At 42.5% G+C, this 26771-nt stretch overlaps 1 protein-coding gene across 1 annotated transcript in view; it reads left to right on the top strand.

Annotated features, from left to right (window-relative positions):
• TRPM8 (transient receptor potential cation channel subfamily M member 8) overlaps positions 1-26771 on the top strand; it is a 2182726-nt gene that overhangs the window by 833959 nt on the left and 1321996 nt on the right. Inside the window, 1 exon segment of the mRNA XM_033944097.1 lies at positions 6720-6822. Coding sequence (XP_033799988.1) covers positions 6720-6822 — 103 coding nt within the window.

Here is a 26771-nt window from a genome sequence, read left to right as displayed (position 1 = left end):
GCATTTGTTATCCACACTGGGTTTTTTGTTCTATTTTTTTTGTACCCTTTCCTGAACTCATACTCAGCAACAACCAGCAGCAGCAGGAGACTGTTAACATCCATAAAGGGAGCACAACTCAAACAAATGGTATTGGAACCCACTAGGGCCCAGGCAATCCTGGACCTGGTACTCACCAACGGGGATAGCGTCTCGAAGGTCTCAGTAAGAGATACGCTAGCCTCCAGCGACCACAACATGGTGTGGTTCTACCTCAGGAAAGGTTTCCCTAGATCAAACATGAAAACAAAAGTACTCAACTTCCGAGGCACTGACTTCGAACGCATGGGAGATTTCATCCACCGGACACTGCAGAACTAAGCTATGTGGATAATGTGGAAGCTATGTGGTCATCCCTGAAATCTACCATATATGAAGCGACAAGCCTCTACATTAAATCAGTACACAAACGGTGGAGAAACAACAAACCCCAATGGTACTCCGCAGAAATCTCGCACCTCGTCAAGGAGAAGAAAAAAGCATTTATTTCCTACAAACGACTAGGGAAGCTAAACTAGAACATAGGGTGAGATCTGCAGCAGTCAAAACGGCAGTCAGGGAGGCCAAACTTTGAGTGGAAGAGACTCTGGCAAAGAACATGAAGAAAGGGGACAAATCCTTCTTCAGGTATATTAGTGATAGGAAAAAGAACACAGACGGGATAGTACGCCTTAGAAAACCAGATGGGAACTGCGCAGAATCAGATTCCAATAAAGCAGAACTACTGAATGAATACTTCTGCTCGGTCTTCACCTGTGAGGCACCGGGGCATGGTCCGCAGTTGCAGGCAAGGCCCGTTTCAGAATTTCGAGTTCACACCTGGTGACGTCTACTACGAACTGGCAAGACTCAAGGTGAACAAAGCCATGGGACCGGACAATCTACACCTCAGGGTGCTCAGTGAGCTGTGTGATGTCCTGGCAGAACCGCTGTCAGGACTCTTCAATCTCTCCCTAAGTTCGGGGAGAGTCCCCATAGACTGGAAAACAGCTAACGTCGTTCCACTGCACAAAAAGGGTTGCAGGGCAGAGGCTGCAAACTACAGACCGGTGAGTCTCACATCAATAGTATGCAAACTCATGGAAACACTAATCAAACGTAAATTAGACGCAATCTTGGATGAGGAGAATCTACGAGATCCCAGTCAACTTGGATTCACCAAGGGTAGGTCCTGCCAATCCAATCTCATCAGCTTCTTTGACTGGGTAACAAAACAGCTAGACTTGGGAGAATCCGTGGACATCGTATACCTAGACTTCAGCAAAGCTTTCGATAGTGTCCCGCATCACAGGCTGTTGAGCAAGATGAAATCAATGGGGCTGGGAGAAACACTAACTACATGGATCAATGACTGGCTGAGTGGCAGACTTCAGAGGGTGGTAGTTAACGGTACCCTCTCTAAAACATCGGAGGTGACCAGTGGAGTACCGCAGGGCTCAGTCTTGGGCCCGCTCCTTTTTAACATATTCATAGGGGACCTAACTCAGGGGCTTCAAGGTAAGATAACATTATTCGCTGATGAAGCCAAACTATGCAATATAGTGAGAGATGGCAGTTCACCCGATAGTATGACACAGGACCTACATTTGTTGGAGCTTTGGTCCTTGACCTGGCAGCTGGGCTTCAATGCTAAGAAATTCAAGATCATGCACCTCGGCAGCAGAAATCCGTGCAGAACTTACACCTTGAATGGTGAACTTAGCTAGAACTTCAACAGAACGAGACTTGGGAGTGATCATCAGCGCAGACACGAAAACTGCTGATCATGTGGAGAAGGCTTCATCTAAGGCAAGACAGTTGTTAGGTTGTATCCACAGGAGTTTCGTCAGCTGGAAGCCTGAAGTCATAATGCCATTATACAGAACCATGGTGAGACCTCATTTGGAATACTGTGTGCAATTCTGGAGGCCACACTACCGAAAAGATGTGCTGAGAGTAGAGTCGGTGCAACGGATGGCCACCAGGATGGTCTTGGGGCTCAAGGATCTATCGTACGAGGAAAGGCTGAAAAATTTGCGGCTGTACTCACTCGAGGAACGTAGGGAGAGAGGAGACATGATCGAGACGTTTAAGTATATTACTGGCCATATCGAGATGGAAGAAGAGATTCTCTTTCTCAAAGGACCCTCAGCCACAAGAGGGCATCCGCTCAAACTCAGGGGCAGGAAATTTCATGGGAACACCAGGAAATATTTCTTCAACGAGAGAGTGGTTGATCCCTGGAACGAGCTCCCGGTGCAGGTGATCGAGGCAAACAGCGTGCAAGAATTTAAGAGCAAATGGGATGCCCATGTGGAATCCCTTAGAGGGTTAATCCAAGAGAACCTGTCACCAGGAGTGCGATCCCTAGGATAGTAGACTTGGGGGTGGGTCAGTAGAGTGGGCAGACCTGATGGGCTATGGCCCTTATCAGCCATCATCTTCTATGATTCTATGTTTCTAATGAGGACACTCAGTTTATTAGTCATTTATGTGTCAAAGGCATTGCTAAATACACCATATCTAGTGCTCTCCCTCGATCCAACTATCTGGTCACCCAGTCAAAGAAATTAATCAGATTTGTCTGCTATTGAGTCTCTGCTTGTCCTGGGATTGGTAACATGGGATCTTGCTACTATTTGGGATTTTGCCAGGTACTTATAACTTGGATTGGCCACTGTTAGAAACAGGATACTAGGCTAGATGGAGCATTGGTTTGACCCAGTATGGCTATTCTTATGTCTTATGTTTCTGTAACCTGGATATGACAAGTAACAGGTCTAAATATAGGTATCCATTTTTATAGACTTGAATGTCCCTTCCTCTTCAGTGATCAGAGTTGGACATCCATAGTTTGGGCCCGGACTAGTCCCCCCAGACCATGCCCCTTTGCTATATGTACATACTGCCTTGGACATCCATATCCTGCCTTTGTAAAGTTGGGATTTGAATGTCCATGCAATGTTTTCAGATGTCCAAAACAAGAATATAGCTTCTCAATAAACAACAGTTCGATAGCAGACATTCATCTTGCTTTATGTTTTGTTATTTATGTATATTTTTATGAATGGGGTGATTAAAATTTTTATTATTATTTTTTATGATTATTTGTTTTCTATTTCCTAGTTGCAGTGGTCCCCTAATGAAAAGGGGCCTGGGGCAGATTCAGTAATTTTGTCAGACACAAGCCCCACCAATAAGAAGTCATGGGAAGACAAATATAGCCTTTGTGCCCTGAAAATACAGACATGCAAAGTGTGCAGGATAAGGAAGGTGACTGCTGACCCACAGTAAACAGATATCTGCTAGTAAGGACCAGAATGGCTTTATAATAATAATAGGAAAAAGAAAGCTGTTTTATTAAATTCATTAAGGACCAAGAATCTTGAATGAATTACCAGGTTGATTGGATGGAACTTCCTGTTTACAAAGTACAAACCATTCGCAACAATCTTGACACTAACACCAACCCCACTCCTGCACATCCCCAGCCTAACCCAAATACCCCATCCTCTACCACTCTCCCCCAATTTGATATGGCCAAGGTTCTCGAAACCCTGAGAGAACTCAAACCCTCCAACACCATCCTCGATCCCTGCCCATCCAGCCTCCTACTGTCCACAGAAGACGCCATGGCAGAATCCATCCACCCCATCATTAACACCTCCCTCTCCACAGGGACAGTTCCACTCAGCTGGAAATCAGCTATTATCAAACCCACTCTTAAAAAACCCACCCTTGATCCTAACAAACCCGGCAACTATCGCCCGGTCTCCAACCTCCCATTTGTCTCCAAACTCCTAGAACGAATTGTGCTCCGCCGACTACACCCTTTCATAGAAGAACAAGCGGCCCTGTCCCCTGCTCAATCCGGCTTCCGAACAGGCCACAGCACAGAGTCAATACTCCTAGATATCATCGATGACAGCTGGTCAATACTCAACAAAGGCAGCGATGCCCTACTAGTCCTACTTGACCTCAGTGCTGCCTTTGACATGGTCGACCACCACCTCCTCATATCCAGACTCTATAACCTTGGAATCAAGGACTCTGCCCTCCAATGGTTCACCTCCTTCCTCCACCAAAGGACCCAAACTGTCCTACTAGGGATGCACAAATCTAACACCAAGCCTATCAAATATGGCGTTCCCCAAGGCACCCTTCTATCCCCCCTCCTATTCAACCTCTACATCAGACCTGTCATTGATATAGCGCAAAAGTACAACATTAAAATCCACTCCTATGCCGATGACATCCAGCTATTCCTCCCTCTAGGTGAAAACTGATCGTCCCAAATTGCTAACCTCCAACACTGCCTCTCTGACATGAAAACCTGGATAACAAACAACAAACTACAACTGAACGCCTCTAAGACCGAACTCTTATGGATAAGGAAAAAAAACACCAAATACACACGCCCAACACTATCATGGGACTCCACTCTACTAACGGCAACAGATCAAGTACGCAGCCTAGGAGTAACCTTAGACGGACACATATCACTATCCACCCACATATCCCAAGTAGTCTCTACCTCCTTCTACTACCTCCGCCAACTGAGAAGGATCAAACCCTACATCTCCACACCTGACCTAGCCCAACTCCTCTACGCATATTGTCACAAACCCGGCACTGGAGTTAGGTTTGTGCCAGGAAAAGGACAAAAACCCCTAACCTTTAGGAGAGCTGATCAATGTGGCAGCCCTTCTAACAGCAGACAGCAAGACTCTAGCCCTTATGAGAGTGCCCAAGAGCAGGAGCCCTGGGGGGAGGGGAAGCAGGCTGAGTTTATTAACTTCTCTAAGCCTAAAGCAGCCCCTAGCAAAATGCACCCTAGCAGGCAGGCTCCTAGTCATGCTAGCACTCAGCTGCTGAGGCTAATTGAGTAGCAGCAGAAGGCTCAGCAAAAGCCAGCCCATCCCCCACTCAGGTTAGGGCGTGGCTTTCTCAGGTCTGGAAAAAGCCAGCAGAGCAAGCTTGGAAGAGTCAGTCTGGATCCAGCAATGGAAGGAGACTCTTGGCCAACAAATGAGATCGAAATGGAAGACTTGGAAGCTGTCCCCTTAGTGAACCAGCCGGTCTGCGCTCAAACACAGGAAGATATGGACACTTACCTGGAACCTGAGGAGGTGCCTATGGAACAAAGCTAAGTATGATTTTCGCTTTTTGAATTGCTGACTGTGTTTTGTTTTTGAATGCTGGGACTTGTGCTGGAAGAGTGAGCCTTACCAAGCTCACTACAAAGGGACTGTGCAATCTTTCAGAGGAAGTATGTTTTGTTTTTCTTTCCTCTGTTTGGAGAACTGTGCCACTGAATGTTAGTGGGAATTGTGGGGAGAATCCACAGAAGATCCTCGGGTTGGGATTGTGGGGCCAGTATTGGCAGCGTTTAATTGTGGATTCAGCAATTCCCCATCTCCACCAGTTAATTGAAGCTGGTTGGAGAGGCCTGATTGAAGCTAGGCAACTACAGTGTGATTTATTGAAGGCAATGAACTTTTATGATTGACTGCTACAAAGACTGTGCTAGTCTATGTGCTCCTATTTTTGCAGTTGTTCTTTTCTTTTGTGAACAAGCTGATTAAGGACTGTAATATTTACCTGAGGAAAGGCTGAGTGGAGTCTCATGTAGGACTAAGTCCTGTTTGCATTTGTTTCTTTTGTTTTTGCCTTTACCTTTAAAGCATTAGCCACCTGGCTGAAGGAAGCTGGGTTAGGCATTAAAGACTTATTATTCTGAGGAGAACCAGGCTGTTCTGAACTTTATTTTTGCTCCTCACATTAGCACCAGCAGGGCCTTCAACCCGTGAAGGCACGCCAGTGACTGTGTTTTGCACATTTCCCGGTAGCCATTCTGACAATCCGGTACGGGGGTGTGACAATATGTCCTCTCCAGAATGGATTACTGCAACTCCCTATTTAATGGAATAACCAAAAAAGATCTCAAGCGCCTCCAACAGGTCCAAAATGCAGCTATCCGCCTCCTACACAGCCTCAACTACCATGATCCCATTTCTCCAGCACTCCGCGCTGAACATTGGCTCCCAATTAGCTAACACTGTGCATTCAAGGCCCTGGCAATAGCACACAAAATAATTTATGCCACCACCCCCTCCTACATAAAATCCAAGCTACCCATCTACATCCCCACCCGCACCCTCCGCTCAGAAACGGAGATACGTTTATGCATTCTTCCCGGAAGGTCCCTCCTCTCAGAAACTGCCCACAAACGCTCCTACAACCACTTCATTCCCCAACTCTGGAACCAACTCCCCCCTCAACTCAGACTACAGAACTCACTAATGACATTCCGTAAAATGGTAAATACCCTCCTCTTCAACTAAAGGTCACCCTCAATCTTCACCCAACCCCCTTAAACCCCACCTCTACCCTTCTTTCTCCATTCCAGTCTTCTGCCTAAATTTCCACTCTCAGCCTATACTCAAATAACTTGTATCTAAACTAAACTACTTATATTTAAACTACTGTTCTTAATTTGCTGTATAGTACCTATATGTAAACTGTTGCACAGTTTCGTATGTCCAAGAATTTAAATCTACTGTATAATCTTGTATGTCCAATTCACTCCATTGTGAATGTTTACTTGTAAACCGTTCTGAACTACTGGGAGGACGGGATAAAAATCTAAATAAATAAATAAAAATACTTAATTTACTTGAATACTTGATTTTATTTTACAGATCAAAGAAATTATGGAAAACCTGCATCTGCTGACAATTATCAAAATTGAAGAAGCAGGGGATGAGATAGTGAGCAGTGCCATTTCATATGGGTTGTACAAAGGTAAAAATGATTATCATAAAGGTAATTATTTTATTAAATTGGTTTTAGACATGTAAAGGCAAGTGATTAGTCACAGCTAGTGCTAGTGAAACTTGCGGGAGAATTCAGAGATCGTAATAGGTCAAATCTTTTCATTCCAACAACTGTTTTGCACCAAAATACTTTCTTTAAGTGTATCAATGGCACATATGGTGGAAATGTTTAAAAATGCAAAGAACATTGAGACTTCTCTCCATATAGATGAGACAGAATAATTTCTCAGTCAAAATTTTTGTTTGCTACCATATCATACACAGACTATTTATATGATTAATGAGAGCTATTTTGGGGAGGTTTAGTTGCTGCCTTGTGAAGATTCTGGAAAGTTTAGCATTATATAGAGAGTGACACATGGACAAAAAAGTTCATCCCCATCTCCTCACCATCCCTGCATTTTCATCCCCATCTCCTCACCATCCCTTCATTGTGGGATGCACCGGGGATGGCCTAAGGCCTGATTGGCCCAGGTGCCTAAGGCCCTGCCCATAGGAGGGGCCTTAGGCACCTGGGCCAACCAAAGATTCCCGTTGACCCATGCCTAATGCCCCTCCTATGGGTGGGGCCTTAGGCACCTTGACCAATCAGACCTTAGGCCCCTCCCTGGTGTATCCCACAATACACTTGGATGGGGCAGGCCCGTCTCATTTCGACGGGGGCGGGCCTGCTGGATGGATGGAGTGAAGACCAATCCGGCCAACTATCATAACAGGTTAGAGGGGGCAGGGAAGGGGGTATGGGGGTTCTAGTAGGGGTGGGGGGCAGTTCTATCTACAGGGGGTTCCAGCAGGAGGGATTGGACATCCCTCCTGCTGGCGATCTACAGGGGGTAGGGGTTTCCAACAGGAGGGATTGGACACCCTACTGCTGACAATCTACTGGGGGGGATGATGGGTTTCCGGCAGGAGGGATTGGACATCCCTCCTGCCACTTTCGTTTGGGGGGTGGGGTTCTGTGCAGGAGGGATTGGGCATCTCTCCTGCTGCATTCGTTCAGGGTGGGGGGACTGGCGGCCACTGTTGCAGCCGCTAAACTTATCACAGCAAGGAGATCCCTTACAGCGATAAGCTCAGCAGTGACGTCTACTACTTACAGGGTAAGCCAGCATTTTGCTGGCCTACATTGTACGCGTCTCTTGCTGGCCTAGGTCCGCCTAAGGCTACTTCCGGGCCAAACCACGCCTGCGCCTAGCCTTAGGCAAGCTTAGGCAGGCTTGCGCACCTCCCTAGGTTCACAGAGGCACCTCTAATGTAGGCGGCCTGCCTGGGGAGCTTTTTTGTCTAAAAACTTGCATCCCAATTGGCTGGTTAGACAGCGGTAGGACCCCTACCACTGCCTACAATCAGGACACCGTTTATAGAATCTGGGCCTAAGTGTCAAAGCTAAACCTGCATAAGGCAAATCCAAGGCAAGCAGGGCCTTGTATCCAGTGGTTGCCATAGATATTGTGCCAGCTTAAAGAAATAAGAGGTGAAGCTGCAGGAATAATTCATAAGGCAAAGAGAAAGTTGCCGATCTCTCACTAGGAAAAAGAAATGTGTCAATCCCAGCACAAGTCAACTAGAGGTACTTTACAGAGCTGTTTATTATTTCAGCATTATGGCCTAAAAAAACAACAGATGTCAGCCTGGCAGACACCCATCTTGCCAGTGAAGAGGGCACTGGCACAGAAATAAGGGTACACACTTTGACTGAGAAGACTAAGGAAAACTATATCTCATGACATTAGAAAGCCTATGGGCCAGAGTAACATAGCAGATAAGTGGGAAGGCCCCAGTCAGTCAAATAGAGGCTGCTTATCTGTAATGCTGCCTTTACTATAGCTTACATATCCTTTTGAGATGATGGAGTCAGTCTGGATCTTCTATATTGGGTAAAATCATGTAACAGCACCAATCTATCCGTATTGGCAGGTCATATAACTAGGGTTACCAGATATCCGGATTTCCTGGACATGTCCTCCTTTTGAGGACATGTCCGGGGGTCTGGACAACTTTTCAAAATCCGGTACTTTGGGTTTTGAAAAGCTTTCCTTTGCATAGTAGAGCATCTGCGCATGCACAGATACAATGTGGTGATGTAGCATGCATACGTGCGCATGACATCATCGCGATGCATCTGCATATGTGCGGATGTCCTGACCGATGAGAGCAGGCAGTGGGGGGGTGGGGCTGGGGCAGTACCAAGGCAGGATTGGAGGAGGTACCAGGGCATGAGAGGCCGGGGTTGGGTGGAACTGGGCGGGCCTGGGGGCTAATCTAGGGGTCTGGATTTTCTAGACAGAAAATCTGGTAACCCTACATATAATTAAAACAGAATTGGAGGCCCATTGTTATACCACCTAGCATTCTAGAGTTGAAATAGTCACAAAAGAAGTATTAGTAATATTTTGTTCCAACTCATCCATGTTTCTTAATAAGAAAGTCTTCTATGTTGCTATAAATGAATCCAAGGGGCCTGGAGTTGCCAACCAGCAGCATAATGCACCAAGCAGACCTGCAGGCCAAAAAAATCATTTTCTTTGCCATTTAGGCACTATTTTGGGGGGTGCATGTTTGGGTGCATTTTTATATTTATGTAATTTTAACATTTTCTAAAACACAGCAATTGCAACCATGACAATAAAATCAGAGGCATGATACAAATATCTCTACTGTGTCCCACCTCTATTATTTTAACTCTACCTCACCCCTCCCCCAAGCATTCCAAACAAGTCTATAGGGCCCAGATGTACTAATGCCAGCGATCGTTGCTAAACCTGTTTTACCAGCTTTAGCGACGATCACATTTGCCAACCCGATGCAGAAAATGGCTCACCACCTGGTTTTCTGCACGATTGCTCATTCCCTGATCCAACCATGCAAATAAGCTGATTAATATTAAAATACCATGTCAGATGCTCTAACATGGCTTCCCGATGCACTAAAAAAGTGATCACTTTTAGTGATCCAAAAGAAAAATGACTGGTCAAGATCAGTTGCTTACCTGTCTAACCTTTATTTTTTAATGAGCACAGATGCTGTGCATATTACACAAGCACAATATCTGTCCCATTAAAAAATAAAAAAAATACTCCCCTCCGCCAATGATGGCTCCCCCCCAGCGAAAATGGCAGGAGAAATGCCCTGCCCTGCCCTGTTGAACCCAAAAGAAAATTAACAGGAAGGATGTCCTCTCCCTCCTGCCTCCAAAGGTCCACCCCGGCACCAGGAACCCCCCAAATATCCCCTCCCTTCCCCAAAATGGCAGGAGGGATGCCCAAGGGGAGGGGCCTTAGGTATCTTAGCCAGTCACATGATGCACCAGGGAAGGAAAGGCCCACAATATTGCAGTAGAGGCCTATGAGCAGGAAGGACTTAGCTTCCCTCTTGCTCCAACTTATCTAAAAAGGTACAGGGGGTTTCGGGGAACCTCTGTTGGTAGGAGGGCATCACTCCTGCCTTTTTTCAGGGGGAAGGGGGAGGGGAGTGGAGGGATGTTTGGCACAGGGGTGGGCCTTTGGTGCAGGAGGGAGTTGATATTCCTCCTGCCATTTTCACTGGTGCAGGGGGGGGGGTGGTTTGTGGTGCTGGGTAGTCAGAGAGAGCTATCATTGGCAGGGTGTGCTTATTTTTTTTTAAATGGGACAGATATTGTGTGTGTGTAACATGTACATTTGTGCCCATTTAAAAAAAAAAGGTTTCCTGCCCCGAACAGCTGAGTGGCAGGAGGCTTTCCTCTGTCTCTTAGCTGTTCGGGCTTCCTCTGACAGCTCTGCAAATGGGTGAGTCACTTTTACAGCGATCATCGGATGGCAGAGTTGGGGATTATGACGAACATCCGTGTAAATCATTTGCACGCAAACTTTTTAGTGCATCTAAATCAGCCAAAAAAATTGGAGTAGACCCACACGGTCTTTCTTTTTTTTTAATTAAATCTTTATTGATTTTATAAACATACAAAAAGTGTAGACAGTATACAGTACAGTCAAAGAATTCAACAAACACCATTTACATACTTGCAAATTACTGAAACAAATTACCCATCTCTTCCCCCCTTCCCCCTCCCTTCCTGAATGTGTGTGGAATCAAAACTTAATCTAGTAAATTACAAATCATTAATTTGTTTAACGAAGGACTCCAATGGATTCCAAATCTCCAAATTCCTTTAAAATTCTTGCTTTTACCAGATTGTTCTGCTAACATTCTTTCATAATGGTAGTTTAAGCAAAGTGTTTCCCACCAAAAGGTAAAATTTAAATGATCCCAATTTTTCTAATTTCTAGTGATTAGTTGAATGGCCACCCCAGTTATTATATGAAGAAGTCTGTTTTTATTTTTATCAATTGGACTTTTAGGTTTTAACGAAGTCCCAAATAAAATTATATAATATGACAATGGAATATGGACACCTAAAATAGAATTAATTTTGCCCCAAATTGACTTCCAGAAATTAAGTATCAATGGACAATAAAATACAAGATGGTCCAGTGTCTCAATTGCAAGATGATAGTACCAGCATCTATTAGATTTTGTGCTATCCAATTTTTGTAATCGAACTGGAGTCCAAAATCTTCTATATAACAGAAAAATAAAGTTTGTCTCATAGATGCTGAAGCTGTGCAACACATCCTCCAAGTCCAAATCCGTGGCCATTGAGTAGCAGAGATGTTCTGCTGTGTTTCTATGCTCCAAATATTCCTTAAGCTTGCTTTTGGTGTTTTTGAAAGTTATTCACATATTAATTTGTACTATTTGGCAGCCTGATGAACCTGAAAATCCATTTGGAAACATATGGCTGGCAGACTGTGCTGACTTTCCAAAGTACACCATTCACCATACGATGAATTCTACTTTAGATAAGTCCTTCCAACAATGCAAGATTTTCTTTATAACCCAATACAGTAATATATTAAGCAAACGGGCATTGGATTCAGAATGTGTAAAGGGGTTCTTTAATGTTTAAAATGGTGGATATAGTGTTCCAGACTTTTTCCCAATACAATTTAAGATGTGGGCATAGATAAATCATGTGAGGTAGCGTGCCTACAAATTTTCCACAGGACCAGCATAGATTGGAGCCTTTATTAGAGAATTTAGCAATTTTCTGTGGTGTCCAATGTGACCAATGCAGTAAAATGTAAATTGATTGTAGGACTGCTGCCGATCGAGTGGATTTAAATACCCTAGTCCACACTTTTTGCCATATCTTATCAACTTGGGTTCCAAAAAATTTGATCATGTTAGAGAAAGCTCATTGATTGCCTATCCCACACCGGATAACCTATAAAATTGCTCTTCTAACTTTCAAAACTCTACAGACTAATGCTCCTGCATTTATAGATAGACTATTAATTCCATATGATCCCCCAGAACTTTAAGATCAGCCTCACAACATTCTCTTAGGGCTCCTTTTACAAGCCCTAAAATGCCACGTGTGCTAGCTGCTCCTTTTAAGCAGGTGGTAGTTTTTCAGCTAGCGTGCGCTAAAAATGCTAGCGCACATTTGTAAAAGGAGCCCTTAATGTTCCGTCCTTAAAAATAATTGGCACCCATCATTCTCTAATTTTCTCAGTTATTGCCCCTTTAATTTGGAACTCTCTTCCCTTATACCTTAGAGTTGAGCAAAACTTGGATAAATTCAAGAGTAGCTTAAAATGTTTTCTTTTTAAAGATGCCTACAATTGATTTATCATATTGTCACAAGCCCGACTACCGTTCCAGTCAGGAACCCGAGAAACCACCCTCTGAAACTAGTTAGGGCTAACCATTATGTCCCTACAGAGCAGGAACAGGATTATAAAGCTCAGGCTGAGTTCAGGCAGAACTTAGAACATAGTCCTGAGAAAACAGTTTGGTTCCTTTAAGAACACCATGCTTGAAATTGCTGACCAAACAGGTTGGAAGGCAGCCTCAGCTGCAGAGAGCCCTTCCCCCGCGCAGGGCTGGGCATGGCACTACAGCTCTCCAACATTTAGAAAGCTGGCTGTCTCAGAGGAGGCAGCATCCCAGGGAAGCTCCCATGTTGGAGGAGCCTCCACTTTCTCAGGAACTAGCAGATGTGGAAATGCTAAGCCCAGAGGGCAGAGGAAGAATCCCAGAGGAACCAGGAACCAAAAGATATGGAAGGTGGCGAATGTTACACTGATCTTCAAGAAAGGTTCAAAGGGAGATCCGGGGAACTACAGACCAGTAAGTCTGACCTTGGTACCGGGAAAGATGGTAGAGTTACTGATAAAGGATAGCATCATTGATCACCTTGACAGACACGGGCTGATGAGGACCAGTCAGCATGGTTTTAGCAAAGGCAGATCGTGTTTGACGAACTTGCTGCACTTCTTTGAGGGTGGATACAGACAGATAGACAAGGGCGATCCGGTCGACATTGTATATCTGGATTTTCAGAAGGCATTCAACAAGGTTCTGCATGAACGACTACTTCGAAAAATTGCAAGCCATGGAATTGAGTGTGAAATACTCACGTGGATTAAAAACTGGCTGGAGCATAGGAAACAGAGAGTGGGGGTAAATGGACAATACTCGGACTGGAAGAGCGTCACCAGTGGGGTGCCGCAGGGCTCGGTGCTTGGACCCGTGCTCTTTAACATTTTTATAAATGATCTGGACATAGGTACGATGAGCGAGGTGATTAAATTTGCGGATGATACGAAGTTATTCAGAGTAGTAAAGACGCAGGGGGATTGCGAAGATCTGCAACGTGACATAATCAAGTTCGAGGAATGGGCATCAACATGGCAGATGAGGTTCAACGTGGATAAGTGTAAAGTGATGCATGTCGGTAACAAAAATGTCATGCACAAATACAGGAAAGGGACTTGGGAGTTCTGATTGACAAGTTCTGATCGTCAAGTCGACAAGTCGATGAAGCCATCCACACAATGTGCAGCGGCAGCAAAAAGGGCAAACAGAATGCTAGGAATGATAAAGAAGGGGATCAAGAACAGATCAGAGAAGGCTATCATGCCGCTGTACCGGGCCATGGTATGCCCTCACCTGGAGTACTGTGTCCAGCACTGGTCGCCGTACGTGAAGAATGACATGGTACTACTCGAAAGGGTCCAGTGAAGAGCGACTAAAATGGTTAAGGGGCTGGAGGAGCTGCCGTACAGCGAAAGATTAGAGAAACTGGGCCTCTTCTCCCTCGAACAGAAGAGATTGAGAGGGGACATGATCGAAACATTCAAGGTACTGAAGGGGATAAACTTAGTAGATAAGGACAGGTTGTTCACCCTCTCCAAGGTAGGGAGAACAAGAGGGCACTCTCTAAAGTTGAAAGGGGATAGATTCCGTACAAATGTAAGGAAGTTCTTCTTCACCCAGAGAGTGGTAGAAAGCTGGAACGCTCTTCCAGAGGCTGTTATAGGGGAAAACACCCTCCAAGGATTCAAGACAAAGTTAGACAAGTTTCTTCTGAACAAGAACATGCACTGGTAGGGCTAGTCTCAGTTAGGGTGCTGGTCTTAGACCAGAGGGCCTCCGCGTGTGCGGACTGCTGGGCATGATGGACCACTGATCTGACTCAGCAGTGGCAATTCTTATGTTCTTATGACTGGAATGCTCTGCCAGAGCTTGTTCTTCCAGAGGAAATGGAAGTAAGCTGAATGGACTATGTGCTTGCTTTGAAAAGTTTTTTTTTTAATTTTTGGGTGTTGACTGTCTTACTGCTGGGAAATTATTCAGCTGCTGAAATGTTTTGTAAAAGTGTCACTGCTAAAGAAGTGAATTGACTGTTTGCAAAGGAAGGAAGATTGCTAGTAATTTATTTTGCTGTTTGGAAGTTGTTGTTTTTTGAGCCAAGATGGCCACTGCAAGCAGAGGCTTGGCTGCAGTTAGGCAGCACTAGTAATGTCCTTCCTGGAGCTGTTAAAACCCTGAAGATTGGGGGCAGAATCTGCCCGACATCTATGTGGTAGGTTTTGAGGGTTTATTTTTTGCTCTTTACATTGACAAGGGGCTGATTTGGCAAATCCACCAACCTTCTGCTCCTTAAATCCTGCAAAGGAGAGAAGAACTACAGCATTGCAAAGATATAGTTTTCGTGTTTGGCCCAAATACTGTTTGGCCCAAATTCTATGGAGGCCACTGTGTAATAAGACTTACCTGGGACATAAGCTGAATGCTTAGGAGTTAACTAGACCAGGATGGTGAGTACTGCATTATTGTTTTATGGTTCAAACAATTTTTATTGATGCAAACAATATCAAATCCAATGCCCAGGAACCCCAGGGTGCACAATACAAACAAATATGCATCTTTTAATAGTATATTTCAAGTATTCACTTGTACAGAAAGTAGGTTAGTGAAATATAACTTGTTACCAAAATAGATCACAATAAACTTAAGAAAATTATTTCAACTAACCCAACTCAAGTCCACAAAAGAGGATCCAAGATTACGTTAAGCGAGAAAAAGAAAAAGAAAATTATAAAAATTAGACATATTACAGACAAAACTGAGATTAAGGAGCAGCTTAAATAAATTATTGAGCTATAGTTGTTTCCTCTTTATCCAGTCGAGATGAGGCCAGAAAAGCAGTTAATTGATAAGGTTAAAAAAAAAAAACATATTTGACTGAACGGTAACAAATAATATACTTGCAAGGATATCTCAAGTAAAATGTCGTGCCCAGTGAAGTGACTACAGGTTTCAAGAGTAGAAATTCTCTACGACGCTTTTGAGTCTCTCTTGAAAAATCAGGAAACATTTGTACTCTGCATCCAAGAAACTCTTTCTGTTTGTTTTTGAAGAAAAGTCTCAATAACCATACTTTGTCCATTGCAAGAGCTAAAGTCACAACCATAGTAGAAGGTACTGCTGTCTCACTATCTGATGTTTCTAAAATTTCAGAAACATTCAGTGGTCTTTGTTTCGATATATTAGACTGCAATTGAGCCTCTTCTTTATTTGGTAAATAATAGACTTGAGTAAATGGTGGCAAAGTTTCTTCCGAAACTTGCAATATTTCAGACAAATATCTCCTTAACATTTCCCTAGGAGTAACAGTGGTTACTCTAGGAAAATTAATAAGTCTCAAATTATTATTCCTGGAATTATTTTCAAGTATTTTCACTTTCTTCCTGAGATTAGTATTATCTTTGATTAGGGACTCTTGTACATGTTTGAGTGTTAACAATTCTTGATCATGCTTTTGAATCGTGGTCTTTGAGACAGCTAAATCCGTTGTTAAATCTTTCAGCTCTCTAGTGTGTTGAATCAATTTCCCTTCTATATATTGGAAATTGGGACTTATAGTTTGGGTAAAATTTGCTATCAAATCCCATAAAGAATCTAGAGTCACTTGTGCGGGTTTCTCTAAAATAGGAAGCCTTTGCTGAGTGTAAAAATGCTCAACGTCCTGAGAATGAAAGCTGTCCTGGCTTGATTCTGACTGGAATCCAACTCCGGCTGCTTGTTCTGCCTCAGTTTCTTCTACAGTTGCGCCCTGGTCAGGGAGCACTGCTTCCATTATCTCCAAGATAGAATTGTCTGCCTCTGGGTAAAGGACCCTCCCCTTCTCCGGGGTTTCCTTTGCCCCTGGAGATCTAGTTAACCGAGGTCGCGGAGGTGGGGCTCTCAGGTCGGGGCTTGGTGTAGTATCAAGCCCTGGAGAGACAAACCCAGCCTCGCTCTGTCCGGGTGCTCCCAATGGGCTGCCCTCCGACATGGAAGATGCTGCTCCCTGTATCCGCCGCAGGAGTACATCTATTCTGCCAAGGGAGAGCAAATCCAAGCGCGGCGAGGCATCAGCTGCGCTCCTGCCCCTTCTCTTCGGCATCCGAACAGGAAATTGGGCCGGTAAGCCACCAAATCAAGAAAGAAGGTAAGATGACTGGAGCGGTCCGGAGCGACACTCTCAGTATGTCTGTTCAGCGGCCATCTTGGATCCCCTGCATTATTGTTTTATTTTGCTCATTGATGCTGATACTTTTGGATTCTTTTTCTACATTTTGTTTTTGCCAAGTTGGGATGATAAATAAATTTGATCTCATTCCTTGAACTATTTACCTGTGTGGTGCCATTCTGACTTTTATCCACAAGGTACTTCCTCCCTCTTGTGGAAGCATGCCAGGGCTAGCTAGTAGCTGTGTGTCAGTCCCAGCCATGCCCTAAGGGACGGTCACACTACAATATACAGTATATATATTTTTTACTTTATTATCACTTGACCTGTCACATCCTCCCTATTGTTCCTCCCTTTTTATGTGCTCTTTCATAACAAATTGTAGTTCTTCCCTTTTTTCCTATTGTTCTCATGTTGCAACCCAACCAAGTATGTCAGTCTTGGAAGGTCTATGTTTATTATTTGTTGTTTGTTCCCTATTCATATTAAAATTTTTAATGTACCACGCTTTGTATTCCAAGAGAAGCGTTTTATCAAATTTTAATAAACTATGAAACTATGATCAGCTGTAATTTCAAAATCAGCATGCCTTGCGCTCATCATTTGTGATATAGACACTGAGGAGGTTTGTCTCAACAATGCGTACCAGTTGGAGGCTACACCCCTAAGTGGGGTTATAGTGACAATATATTGAAGAAGGTCAGGTGTAGATTTCAATTTAAGGAAATCAGGTATAGAAGCACAAACGCAGTGTTTCAACTGGAACCAATTATGAAATTGATTGACAGGTAAGTAAAATTTGTCACATACTTCTTCAAAGGAAAACCAGCGATTATTCCCAAGAAGATCTTGTAATGACCATATATCATAATTTTTCCAAATAGGCCAAGTCAAGGCAATATTTTTAATTTTGAAAGTGTTATTATTCCATAGTGAGATAAGAGTAGAGTTCTTCCAGCTGATCTTCATAGCACCGTCAAATTGTAAAAGTACCTTATATGTAGAATGGAAAATATAATTGTGTTGTTTCAAAGGAGGAGATAATGATATGATGAGAGAAAGATTGTTGGAACCATTTACGACTTTTTCCAGAGACAGCCATTAGGGGGGGATCAGACATGCTATTGTTAAGGATCCATAAAGAACCTTGGCTCATTATGAATGTTTGGTGGTATTTAAGAAAATCCGGGAAATTGACTTCCCCGTTTGACTTATTATTTTTGAGTTTATGCATTGCAATCCGGGGTTGGCAGTTTTTCCACAAGAATTTGCTCAGATTTCTTTCAATATCACAGTACACATTCTTGTGTAATAAATATCCATCCCCACAAGCTTTCACTTTATATTTTCTCATATACATTTTTATATAGATATACACTTTTCATATATTTTTATCTCTATTATGATTATTTCTTTTACCTTTGTCTTTGACTTTCTAAAGTTCACAGACGTTGGTTTCCAATTTACTCATTTTCTTTTAGCTTTGCCTTCGATTTTACCTATTTGTCATTACATTGTTTATTAAATACTAGCTGATCCCCGGCGTTGCACGGGTATTTAATTATAGCAATAACACAGTAAATGGATTGAAATAAAGATACTTTATAGTGGTGAATGAAATTATTTTTTTACAGCTTTATAAAAAGTACAATAATCAAATTATAATGTGAAATATTTGACAAAATGAATACAATACAACTAACACAAAACTGGATTATAAACAACATTTTTAGTTTCACCTCCAGGAGCAAGAACATATAAATTCTTGGGTGAACCCACCCTTGATCAAGCAACATAGAGTTGTCCATGGGAAAAACAGGGGGATCTTAAATCCACTCCACAGTATGTAATAGTCTGTCCCTGTGATTTGTTGATTGTGATAGAGAATGCAAGTCTCACTGGAATTTGCAATCTCTTAAACTGAAAAGGAAGATCTGTTGGAATAAGTGGCATCCAAAAGTTTCAGTATTGATTTAAACAACTCAATATGTGGAAACTCAGGTTGAAAAGAAACTCCATGCAGTTTGTTCCCAGTTCAGAATGGAACCTGTGTTCCTAGTTCAGCATATGTGAGTACTCATGTAATGTAATAACATTATGAACTGGGGTGCATGAAGGAAACAGTTACAAACACAGTTAGAACATACAAACTCTATATGTATGGTGTCCGTGGTAGAATAGAAACGATGTCCCTAGTGGTTATAGTGTCATAGAAAGTGTTTTATAGTTGGAATTACTGTGAGAATGGCAGCTTTTTACATTTTTTCCATTGACATGAATGGGTGAAATATGATTTTCTGTTTGTAGCTCCGCCCACGTGTGCAGGTGGGCCGCGAGACCCCCAGAACATATCACCCCAGGTAGTGAGGGATCTGCATACCAAGTTTTGTTCAAATCGGTCAAGCCGGTTTTGAATTACTGTGAGAATGGCAGGTTTTTACATTTTTTCCATTGACATGAATGGGTGAAATAAGATATTCTGATTGTAGCTCCGCCCACGTGTGCTGGTGGGCCGCGAGACCCCCAGAACATATCACCCCAGGTAGTGAGGGATCTGCATACCAAGTTACGTTCAAATCGGCCAAGTCGTTTTTAAATTACTGTGAGAATGGCAGCTTTTTACATTTTTTCCATTGACATGAATGGGTGAAATCTGATTTTCTGTTTGTAGCTCCACCCACGTGTGCAGGTGGGCCGCGAGACCCCCAGAACATATCACCCCCAGGTAGTGAGGGATCTGCATACCAAGTTTCGTTCAAATCGGTCAAGCAGTTTTTGCGTGATCGCGGCACATACACACACACACACATACATACATACATACATACACACATACATACCTCCGATTTTATATATATAGATTTGTCACTTATGGGTTCACATAAAGTTTTTCACATTTTTTGTTTCCTTAGTTCCAGCCTAATCCAAGCCTCATTTTCATTCCACCATTCATTTGTTTGCTTGTTTAGCATTTCAACATAAGCATATTCACCAATCGGCTACACCCACATTTCTGAGCACACCAACCAATCGGCTACGCCCACATCGCTGGTAGATCTCTATTTCAGCCTGCAGCTCACTGCGGAGTAACCTTTTTTGCCATTGTTCAAGACTTGCTTGATCCCATTTGATCATGATTGGCGTGTGGTAAGTAAAGATTTCCTTCCTATGCAATATTTTAGATCCACAATGACTTATTTTACCTTGTTCATTTATTATTTATGCTCGTCATTGTCACGAGCGTATAGCTGGTTTTGATTCATGTCTCATGTGCATTACTCTCCCCTTTTTTTAAATATATGGTATTTTTATGTCTGAATAGTATGTTTGAGCACATAATCTAATCTTCAGTTCTAACGCTGTTAGGCTTATTTATTTGCTCTTAGCTATTGTTAGAGAGTATCTAGGCCACCTTTGAGAACACTAGCTTTGTGCACTCTGCCAATCGTCTTTTCTTATAATTCTGTGGTCGCCACCCACTCACATTCAACCCATGGTATATCAATCTAAATGTCCATGGCATGCAACGGGTTTAAGTTTTAGCAAACAACATTTTATGACTTTTTTATATATTGCTTTAATATCATTTTTTTACATTGTTTTTAATATAGTTTCTTTTTATTGTTGTTTAATATTGTTGTTTAACATTGTTTTCTAATAAAGTCTTTTAATAATTTTTTGTCATTAATATACTATAATGTATTTTAATATTTTAACATTCGTATATTACATTTTAGTTAGGGTTTTATTAACTGTTAGGCGTTAAAATGCACTTTCACCAGTTCACTTTATATTTGGATCATCTATTATTTAAAGTTGTAATCATAACATTGATTAGAACCTTTTAAGAAGTGCACATTATGCAAATGTATACTATATTGTCTTCTGTATCCCATGTTACACAAATTCCAGTATGAGACAGCCACTGCACATATTAGATATTCTTAACCTGTTCAGTTCTGTTCTTAATGTTTTAGGATCAATGTTTTTATTGACTCCATGCTTTATCATTTTTATTTTCATCAGTTTGTTATCTTTTATGCAGTTTGCTTTATACCTTAACCACCATGGTATGTTTTTTCAGGTTTTTGTTACCTATATGCTGGTATCCTATTCACACACTTACTGCCCCCTTCCCATTATGCAGTATCACTTCCGGCTATTAAGATTTGGATCATTATTACTGTTGGTCTGCTCCATTTCTCGTTTCATCACTACTTCTGGTTCCCTTTTCTTTTCTTATATTTGTGATTTTTTTTCTTCAGTCTGTCACATATCCCTATGTTGATACTAATTGTTTTTCATTTGACATATGTCACTTTATTTCTAGTTTTTCATTCAGTGATATTCTAGTCATTAAAAATTTTTGCATCCTTTGCACTATATCATTATATATTTCAATCACACTTAGAAACACCGGATATTATTTGCACATTTTCACTTTATTTCTCTTTAATATGTTTTTGTATGACACTAACACCTTTTGCTTGCTTCACCTTTTTATGTTTACACATTATTTTAAGTATTTATGTTTAAATTCATTAGAACCCCTGAGGAAAGCATGTTATCCGAAACACGGACCGTGTCGGGTCCCTTGGTTGGCTATAAGGTTGTATATGTTACTGCATTTATTAATAAACAACGCCTGCATCTTGTACATTATCTGCAGTCTGTTCGTTGTTTTCTGCTTGCTGTTGTTTACTGCAGACTACATTGGATTTTCTTTCTCCCTTTTGTAATAAATATGGTAACATACTTAATATATAATTGATTTTAGGTTGAATCATCATTTTGGTCATTGCCAGATGCCCCCATCAGGTGAATTTTAATGGAGACCATTTATATGTTAAGTCCTTAATTATAGACAATCTACATTCAATTTTTCAGTATCCTCCAAAGTTGGACCGATGAGAAGGCCAAGACATTTCAATTTATTGGCAATCCATAAAAAACCAAAGGAGTTGATAGTTTGGTTTCCTTCATTCCATTTCAGAGGGATTAATTCAGATCCTCTTAGTGCATCTAGGTCTCATATTGCATCTTAGAGCATTCTACTCCATGCTGCTGGGGTGAGAATGTTTCAAAAGGGCTTCCAAATTGCCTGAAATTGCAGTCCTGTAGTCGAGGCTGTATCTGACATAACATAACATAAAATTTTATTTATAACTAACATGACCATACGTCCCGTTTTGAATGGGACCATCCTATTTTTAATTACCTTGTACTGTTGTCCCGAAGCACACCCGAAATGTCCTGTTTTCCGGAGCCCAAGATTTCTTCCTGCTTTTCCTTGCTGCAGCGACAGCACTGCACAAGCACCGGGCCTATAAGCCTTCCCCCCCCCAACATCAATTCTGACATCAGAAAAGAATTTCCGGCTGGCTGGCTTGGAACTTCCTCTCTGACAGAATTGACGTTAGTGGGGAGGGGAGAAGGGGGAAGGGTTGTAGGCCTGGCACTTGTGCAGTACAGCCGCTGCACGCGCCTTGGTGTTGCTGCATCAGGAAAGCAGGGTGGCTTGGCTTGGAAGGCGGTGGAAGCAGGGTGCATCGGGGAAGCAGGGTGGCTTGGCTTGTTGGGGTACAGGGGAAGTAAGCTGTGTTGGGGAAGCAGGGTGGCTTGGGGGGGCAGGAAGAGAGAAAGAAAGACAGAAAGGGGGCAGGAAGAGAGAAAGAAAGAAAGAAAGGCTGCACAGTCAGAAGGAAGTGCAACCAGAGACTCATGAAATCACCAGACAACAAAGGGAGGAAAAATGATTTTATTTTAAATTTATTGATCAAAATGTGTCAGTTTTGAGAATTTATATCTGTTGTCTTTATTTTGCATTTTATTTAATGGGATCCGGGATCTGTTGGGAGGGGGGGGGGAGGATCCGGGGGTCCTGTCATGTTTTGAGGAAAAAATAAATGGTCACATTATTTATAACTCACAATACTGTAAAGTTCAATGCAGCTTATAAATCACAAAGAAAAACTGAGCAACAGTGAACTACATGGTATCTTTCAGGAAGATATTTAACACCTTGCTGCTTTCTATAACGAGCACCAAAATTGTTTGCATACGCCACTGATGTTCTTAGAAGTATAATTACTCTCCTAGGGAAGTGAGGTCACTTCCTTTGCCACAGATACCCATATAGCAATTTGTGCAATAACTTTTCATCCATGGATTTTAGGTACAACAGTAACATTTGAAAGACCTGCTGGTAACAATCATCATATTAGAGGCCAACCCTGTCCGTTAATGAAAATGGGTATGCCTGCCACATCTATAGTTTAGATTTAGTATCAGATAATAATGAGCAAACATTAATAAAATAGAGAATGGACAGGTCAGATGAAATTAATACTCACAGATATTTAATATGACCCTCCTTCCACTGCAAAGGGAAAGACCTCATTCACTTATCCTGAATCAAGTGAAGGATTAGAAGAGCCAGAAACTTGTACAAATTTTAAGGTAAACTTGGACAAAAAAACATATTCTGCTATCAATTAAATCATCAGTGTGATCAATCTCTGTATCTAAGTGAGAAATAACAGCAAGTCACCTGCATATACTACAAGTTTTAAAATAGAGCATCCCAACTGCAGACCTCCTACCACTTCTGTACCCCTTAAGGTGCTTAACAGTGGCATCTCTGCTTTGTTCCTTTATCAATTATAAAGGAATCCGTGCGGACTGCATTCATTAGCAAAGAAACTTGAGGTGTGCATGCAATGTTCTTACAGCCTTTAGAAACCATCCTGTAACTCCCATATGAGAGAGGGTATAAAAAAGGAAGGACCAGCTAACCCTACACTTGATAGCATCTAAGCTGATCAATAAGCTGGAATATCACATTTCCAACTATGTGAAAGCAAGTAAAATAAATAAATAAATAAATCATCCACCTGGGGAAACAGATGCAGGGCTGCATGTTGTTTTTTTTGTTTGGTTTGGTTTATTGGGGCCATATAGTGGCCCGAGGTCTTCGGGGTCCCTCCAGCAGGACTCGATGTGGAGCAGTGGTCCTTTGGCGGCTGTGATGAGGTTTTTAAAATATAAATAAATAAAATTTGTTGCACCGATTGCTGCATTGGGGTCACAAGTTCCTGACAGTCTCGGCATGAGTGGAAAGTGCCAGCCACCATGAGGGGCAAAAGAGAATAAGTGTTGGTATGGGTGCATGCGTGTATAGCTAAGGAGGGCCCAATCGGCACGCTGGTAACTCACACTGATAACATGGACCGAAGTTTAGGCCACAGGCCAGGAAAAGCAGATTGGGTTCAGAGTGGCTGGAAGGAGTCACTGGAGACCTGGTTCAGTAGCAGCCAGGTCCCGAAGAGTTGGGAGCGCAGAGTAGGCATGGGAGTGTGCGGGTTTCATAGAGGTGCTCCTGATTGGTCTGAGGGGGTGTCTCGGGGGTGTCCCCAGATGTTGCAGAGGTGATGGGAGTTTGTCGTAACACTGGCAGTGGAGAGCCAGGGTCCTGAAGTGAGTGTGGGCCGCAGAGGCCTAAATAAAGCTGAAATGCACATGTATGACTGGTGGGTATGTGCAAAGAGTAGGAGCAGGCAGAGAGAGACATGGGTCTGGAGGTGCGAAAATCATGGCTCCTCATTGGCTGCCATACCCAGAAACTGGGGGGGGGGGAGCCCAACAAATTTTAGCTCCTCTCAAGCCTGCTGCTGCTTCAGACACAAGGGGCTAGAACAGGAGAACAGACACAGCTCCAATGAAGCTGTGCCTGCATATTTGCAAAAAGCCCTTTGGTTGGTGGTGACCAAGAGCAAATGCAGGCCAATTAATTAAGGTGGCATAGCTGGGACATGTGGGTAAGCTTCTTCTGCTTGGCCTATTAGTTTGTTATTTCATTTTTAATTACACTTCCCCCCCCCATTCGCGGTTTCAGCAATCGCGATTTCACATATTCGCAATTTTTTGGGAAGGGGGAAAAAAAGAAAAAAATCCACAGTTTAGCCTTCCCCTTGGCATCCCGGCCTTACCTGGTGGTCTAGCGGGCTTTCGGGGCAGGAGTGATCTTCCTACACTCCTGCCCCGTGTAGATCGCCAATAGGAAATGGCTGTGGGGAGTGTAAAGTTTGTTAGTGTGGCCCCTACAATATATGGTTGGTGGGGTCACTTGAGAGGCACCCTTACAAAAGCCAGGTCCCAGGTTCAGTTCCCTCACAGATGATTCACCAGGAGTAGAATCAAATACGAAACACAGCCAGAGGTGGTTGCATAAAGAATATATTATAGAAATAGGCTTACAGAAAAGTAGTATTCATAGGCATTACAACAATTAAGCATTACAATTAAGTAGAGAGCAAAGCAGTTTCCCTGCCTTACATAGTTCAGAGGCAAAGAGACAGAGAGTTTGAAATTCTAAGGAGAGCCAGAGAGAGAGAGAGAGAGAGAAAGGGAGATGGGGTGATTGTCTAAGTTTCAGGTTCCAGATATCGGCCAGAGAGAGAGAGAATTGTTCTAAAAGAACAAGAGAGCCAAGACCCAAGAGCCAAGAGATAAGATAGATAGCTTTTTGTGTGTTGCAGAGAGGAGGCTTTTATAGCTTGGAATCTTATTCTGAATATAAAAAACTATTGAGCTTCAATAGAAGTTAAATCTTCCCCTCCTTAGTAAACTTGTGCTAGACAGCCAAAGAATAGGCTGTAGTCATATATGTATTTCCAGTCTGTCTCTGACAATAGTTTCTGATTAACTTTAGTTATCTGTTCACCTGGACCCATTGTCCTAAGCACCCTCTTAATCAGACATTAACACCTTTTAGCTAATCATGATTCAATCAGGGCTACTTAAAACATATCAATCAGGGCTACTTAAAACAGTCTCCCTGCCCTCAGGGTCTATCTGCATTCACATGCCAGAGTCAGATTGATATAATTTCCCATAGGCCTTCGCTGACATAAGTTATGCCAACTGAAAATGCTGAATGCTAGCGATAGCTATGCTGACAGGGAGTTCCCGTCGTAGTCTCGAGAGACTACGGGAACTCACGGCAGCTATTTCCTATTGGCGATCTGCATGGGGCAGGAGCATAGGAAGATTGATCCTGCCCCGAAAGCCTGCTAGACCACCAGGTAAGGCCAAGATGCCAGGGGGAAGGCAGTAGGGAGGCGGGGGTGGGTCAGAGCTGGACCAGAAGATATTCACGGTATTTCACCATTCGCGGTCCGGCTCTGCCCCTATCCCCCGCGAATCCGGAGGGAGAAGTGTAACTGTAATCGAGCTCCTTCGGGAAATGATCCGGTATATAAATTGAAGATTAGATTTATTATTTTTAATCAGGTTTTAATTCATCATGTGACCATGGATTTCTTGGGTTTTTTGTGCCAGTTTTTGCTTATGATTATGGTTGTGACTATGGCACTTGTCATGTGACCCACCTTTTTAAATAGCCAACGTTTTTTGAGCTGGTTTTACTTTTGGTTTGCTCAGCTCAGAGTGCTACAGATTGTCTCTACTAGGTAAGAGCCACCGTGGCTTTATTTCATTATTCCTTTTTATTTTTAACGTGCACATAGTTATTTTAAGTTATCTTAAGTTCCCATAAAATATTAGCTGATGGTTTTTATGTTTTCTATAGTCTATTGCCACACTGCAACCTTTTTTGGTGCAGGACAGCTACACTTTTTTTGCTCTCTGCAAGACTTTTTATTTATGCATTTTTAAACCTTTCCTCACACTTATGTTTACATTCTTTTAGTTTCTTTTACCGAACCTTGTCCTTAAACATGGTTACAACCACGGACTTGTTTTGGATGGCCTGTGACTTTATTCAGGTTTTTAATTTTGGCCCACTGTGTATTTGAGTTTGACACCCCTGCCTTAGAGCTAGATGGTTGCTGAGGATTTGACTGGTAGATGAAAATATTTGAAGTGAGAATTTTTAAGTTAATTTTAGTCAATCCAATAGCTGCTGCTGGAAATATTAATATTGTGAGTGTGATTTATCTGGTTACTTACGGAAAAGGATTATTTCATTGAAAGTTTATTGGAGTGGGCGGAGTCTGGTCGAGGTATAACAGCGTTCTCTCCTTGCTGATTTGTTTGCTGGAAGATTTGGAGGC

Source organism: Geotrypetes seraphini, chromosome 5 (genome assembly GCF_902459505.1).
Source record: "Geotrypetes seraphini chromosome 5, aGeoSer1.1, whole genome shotgun sequence".
Taxonomy (NCBI): Eukaryota; Metazoa; Chordata; class Amphibia; order Gymnophiona; family Dermophiidae; genus Geotrypetes; species Geotrypetes seraphini.
The sequence above is the reverse complement of the archived record's forward strand: the minus strand, read 5'-3'. Positions and strand labels throughout refer to the sequence as shown.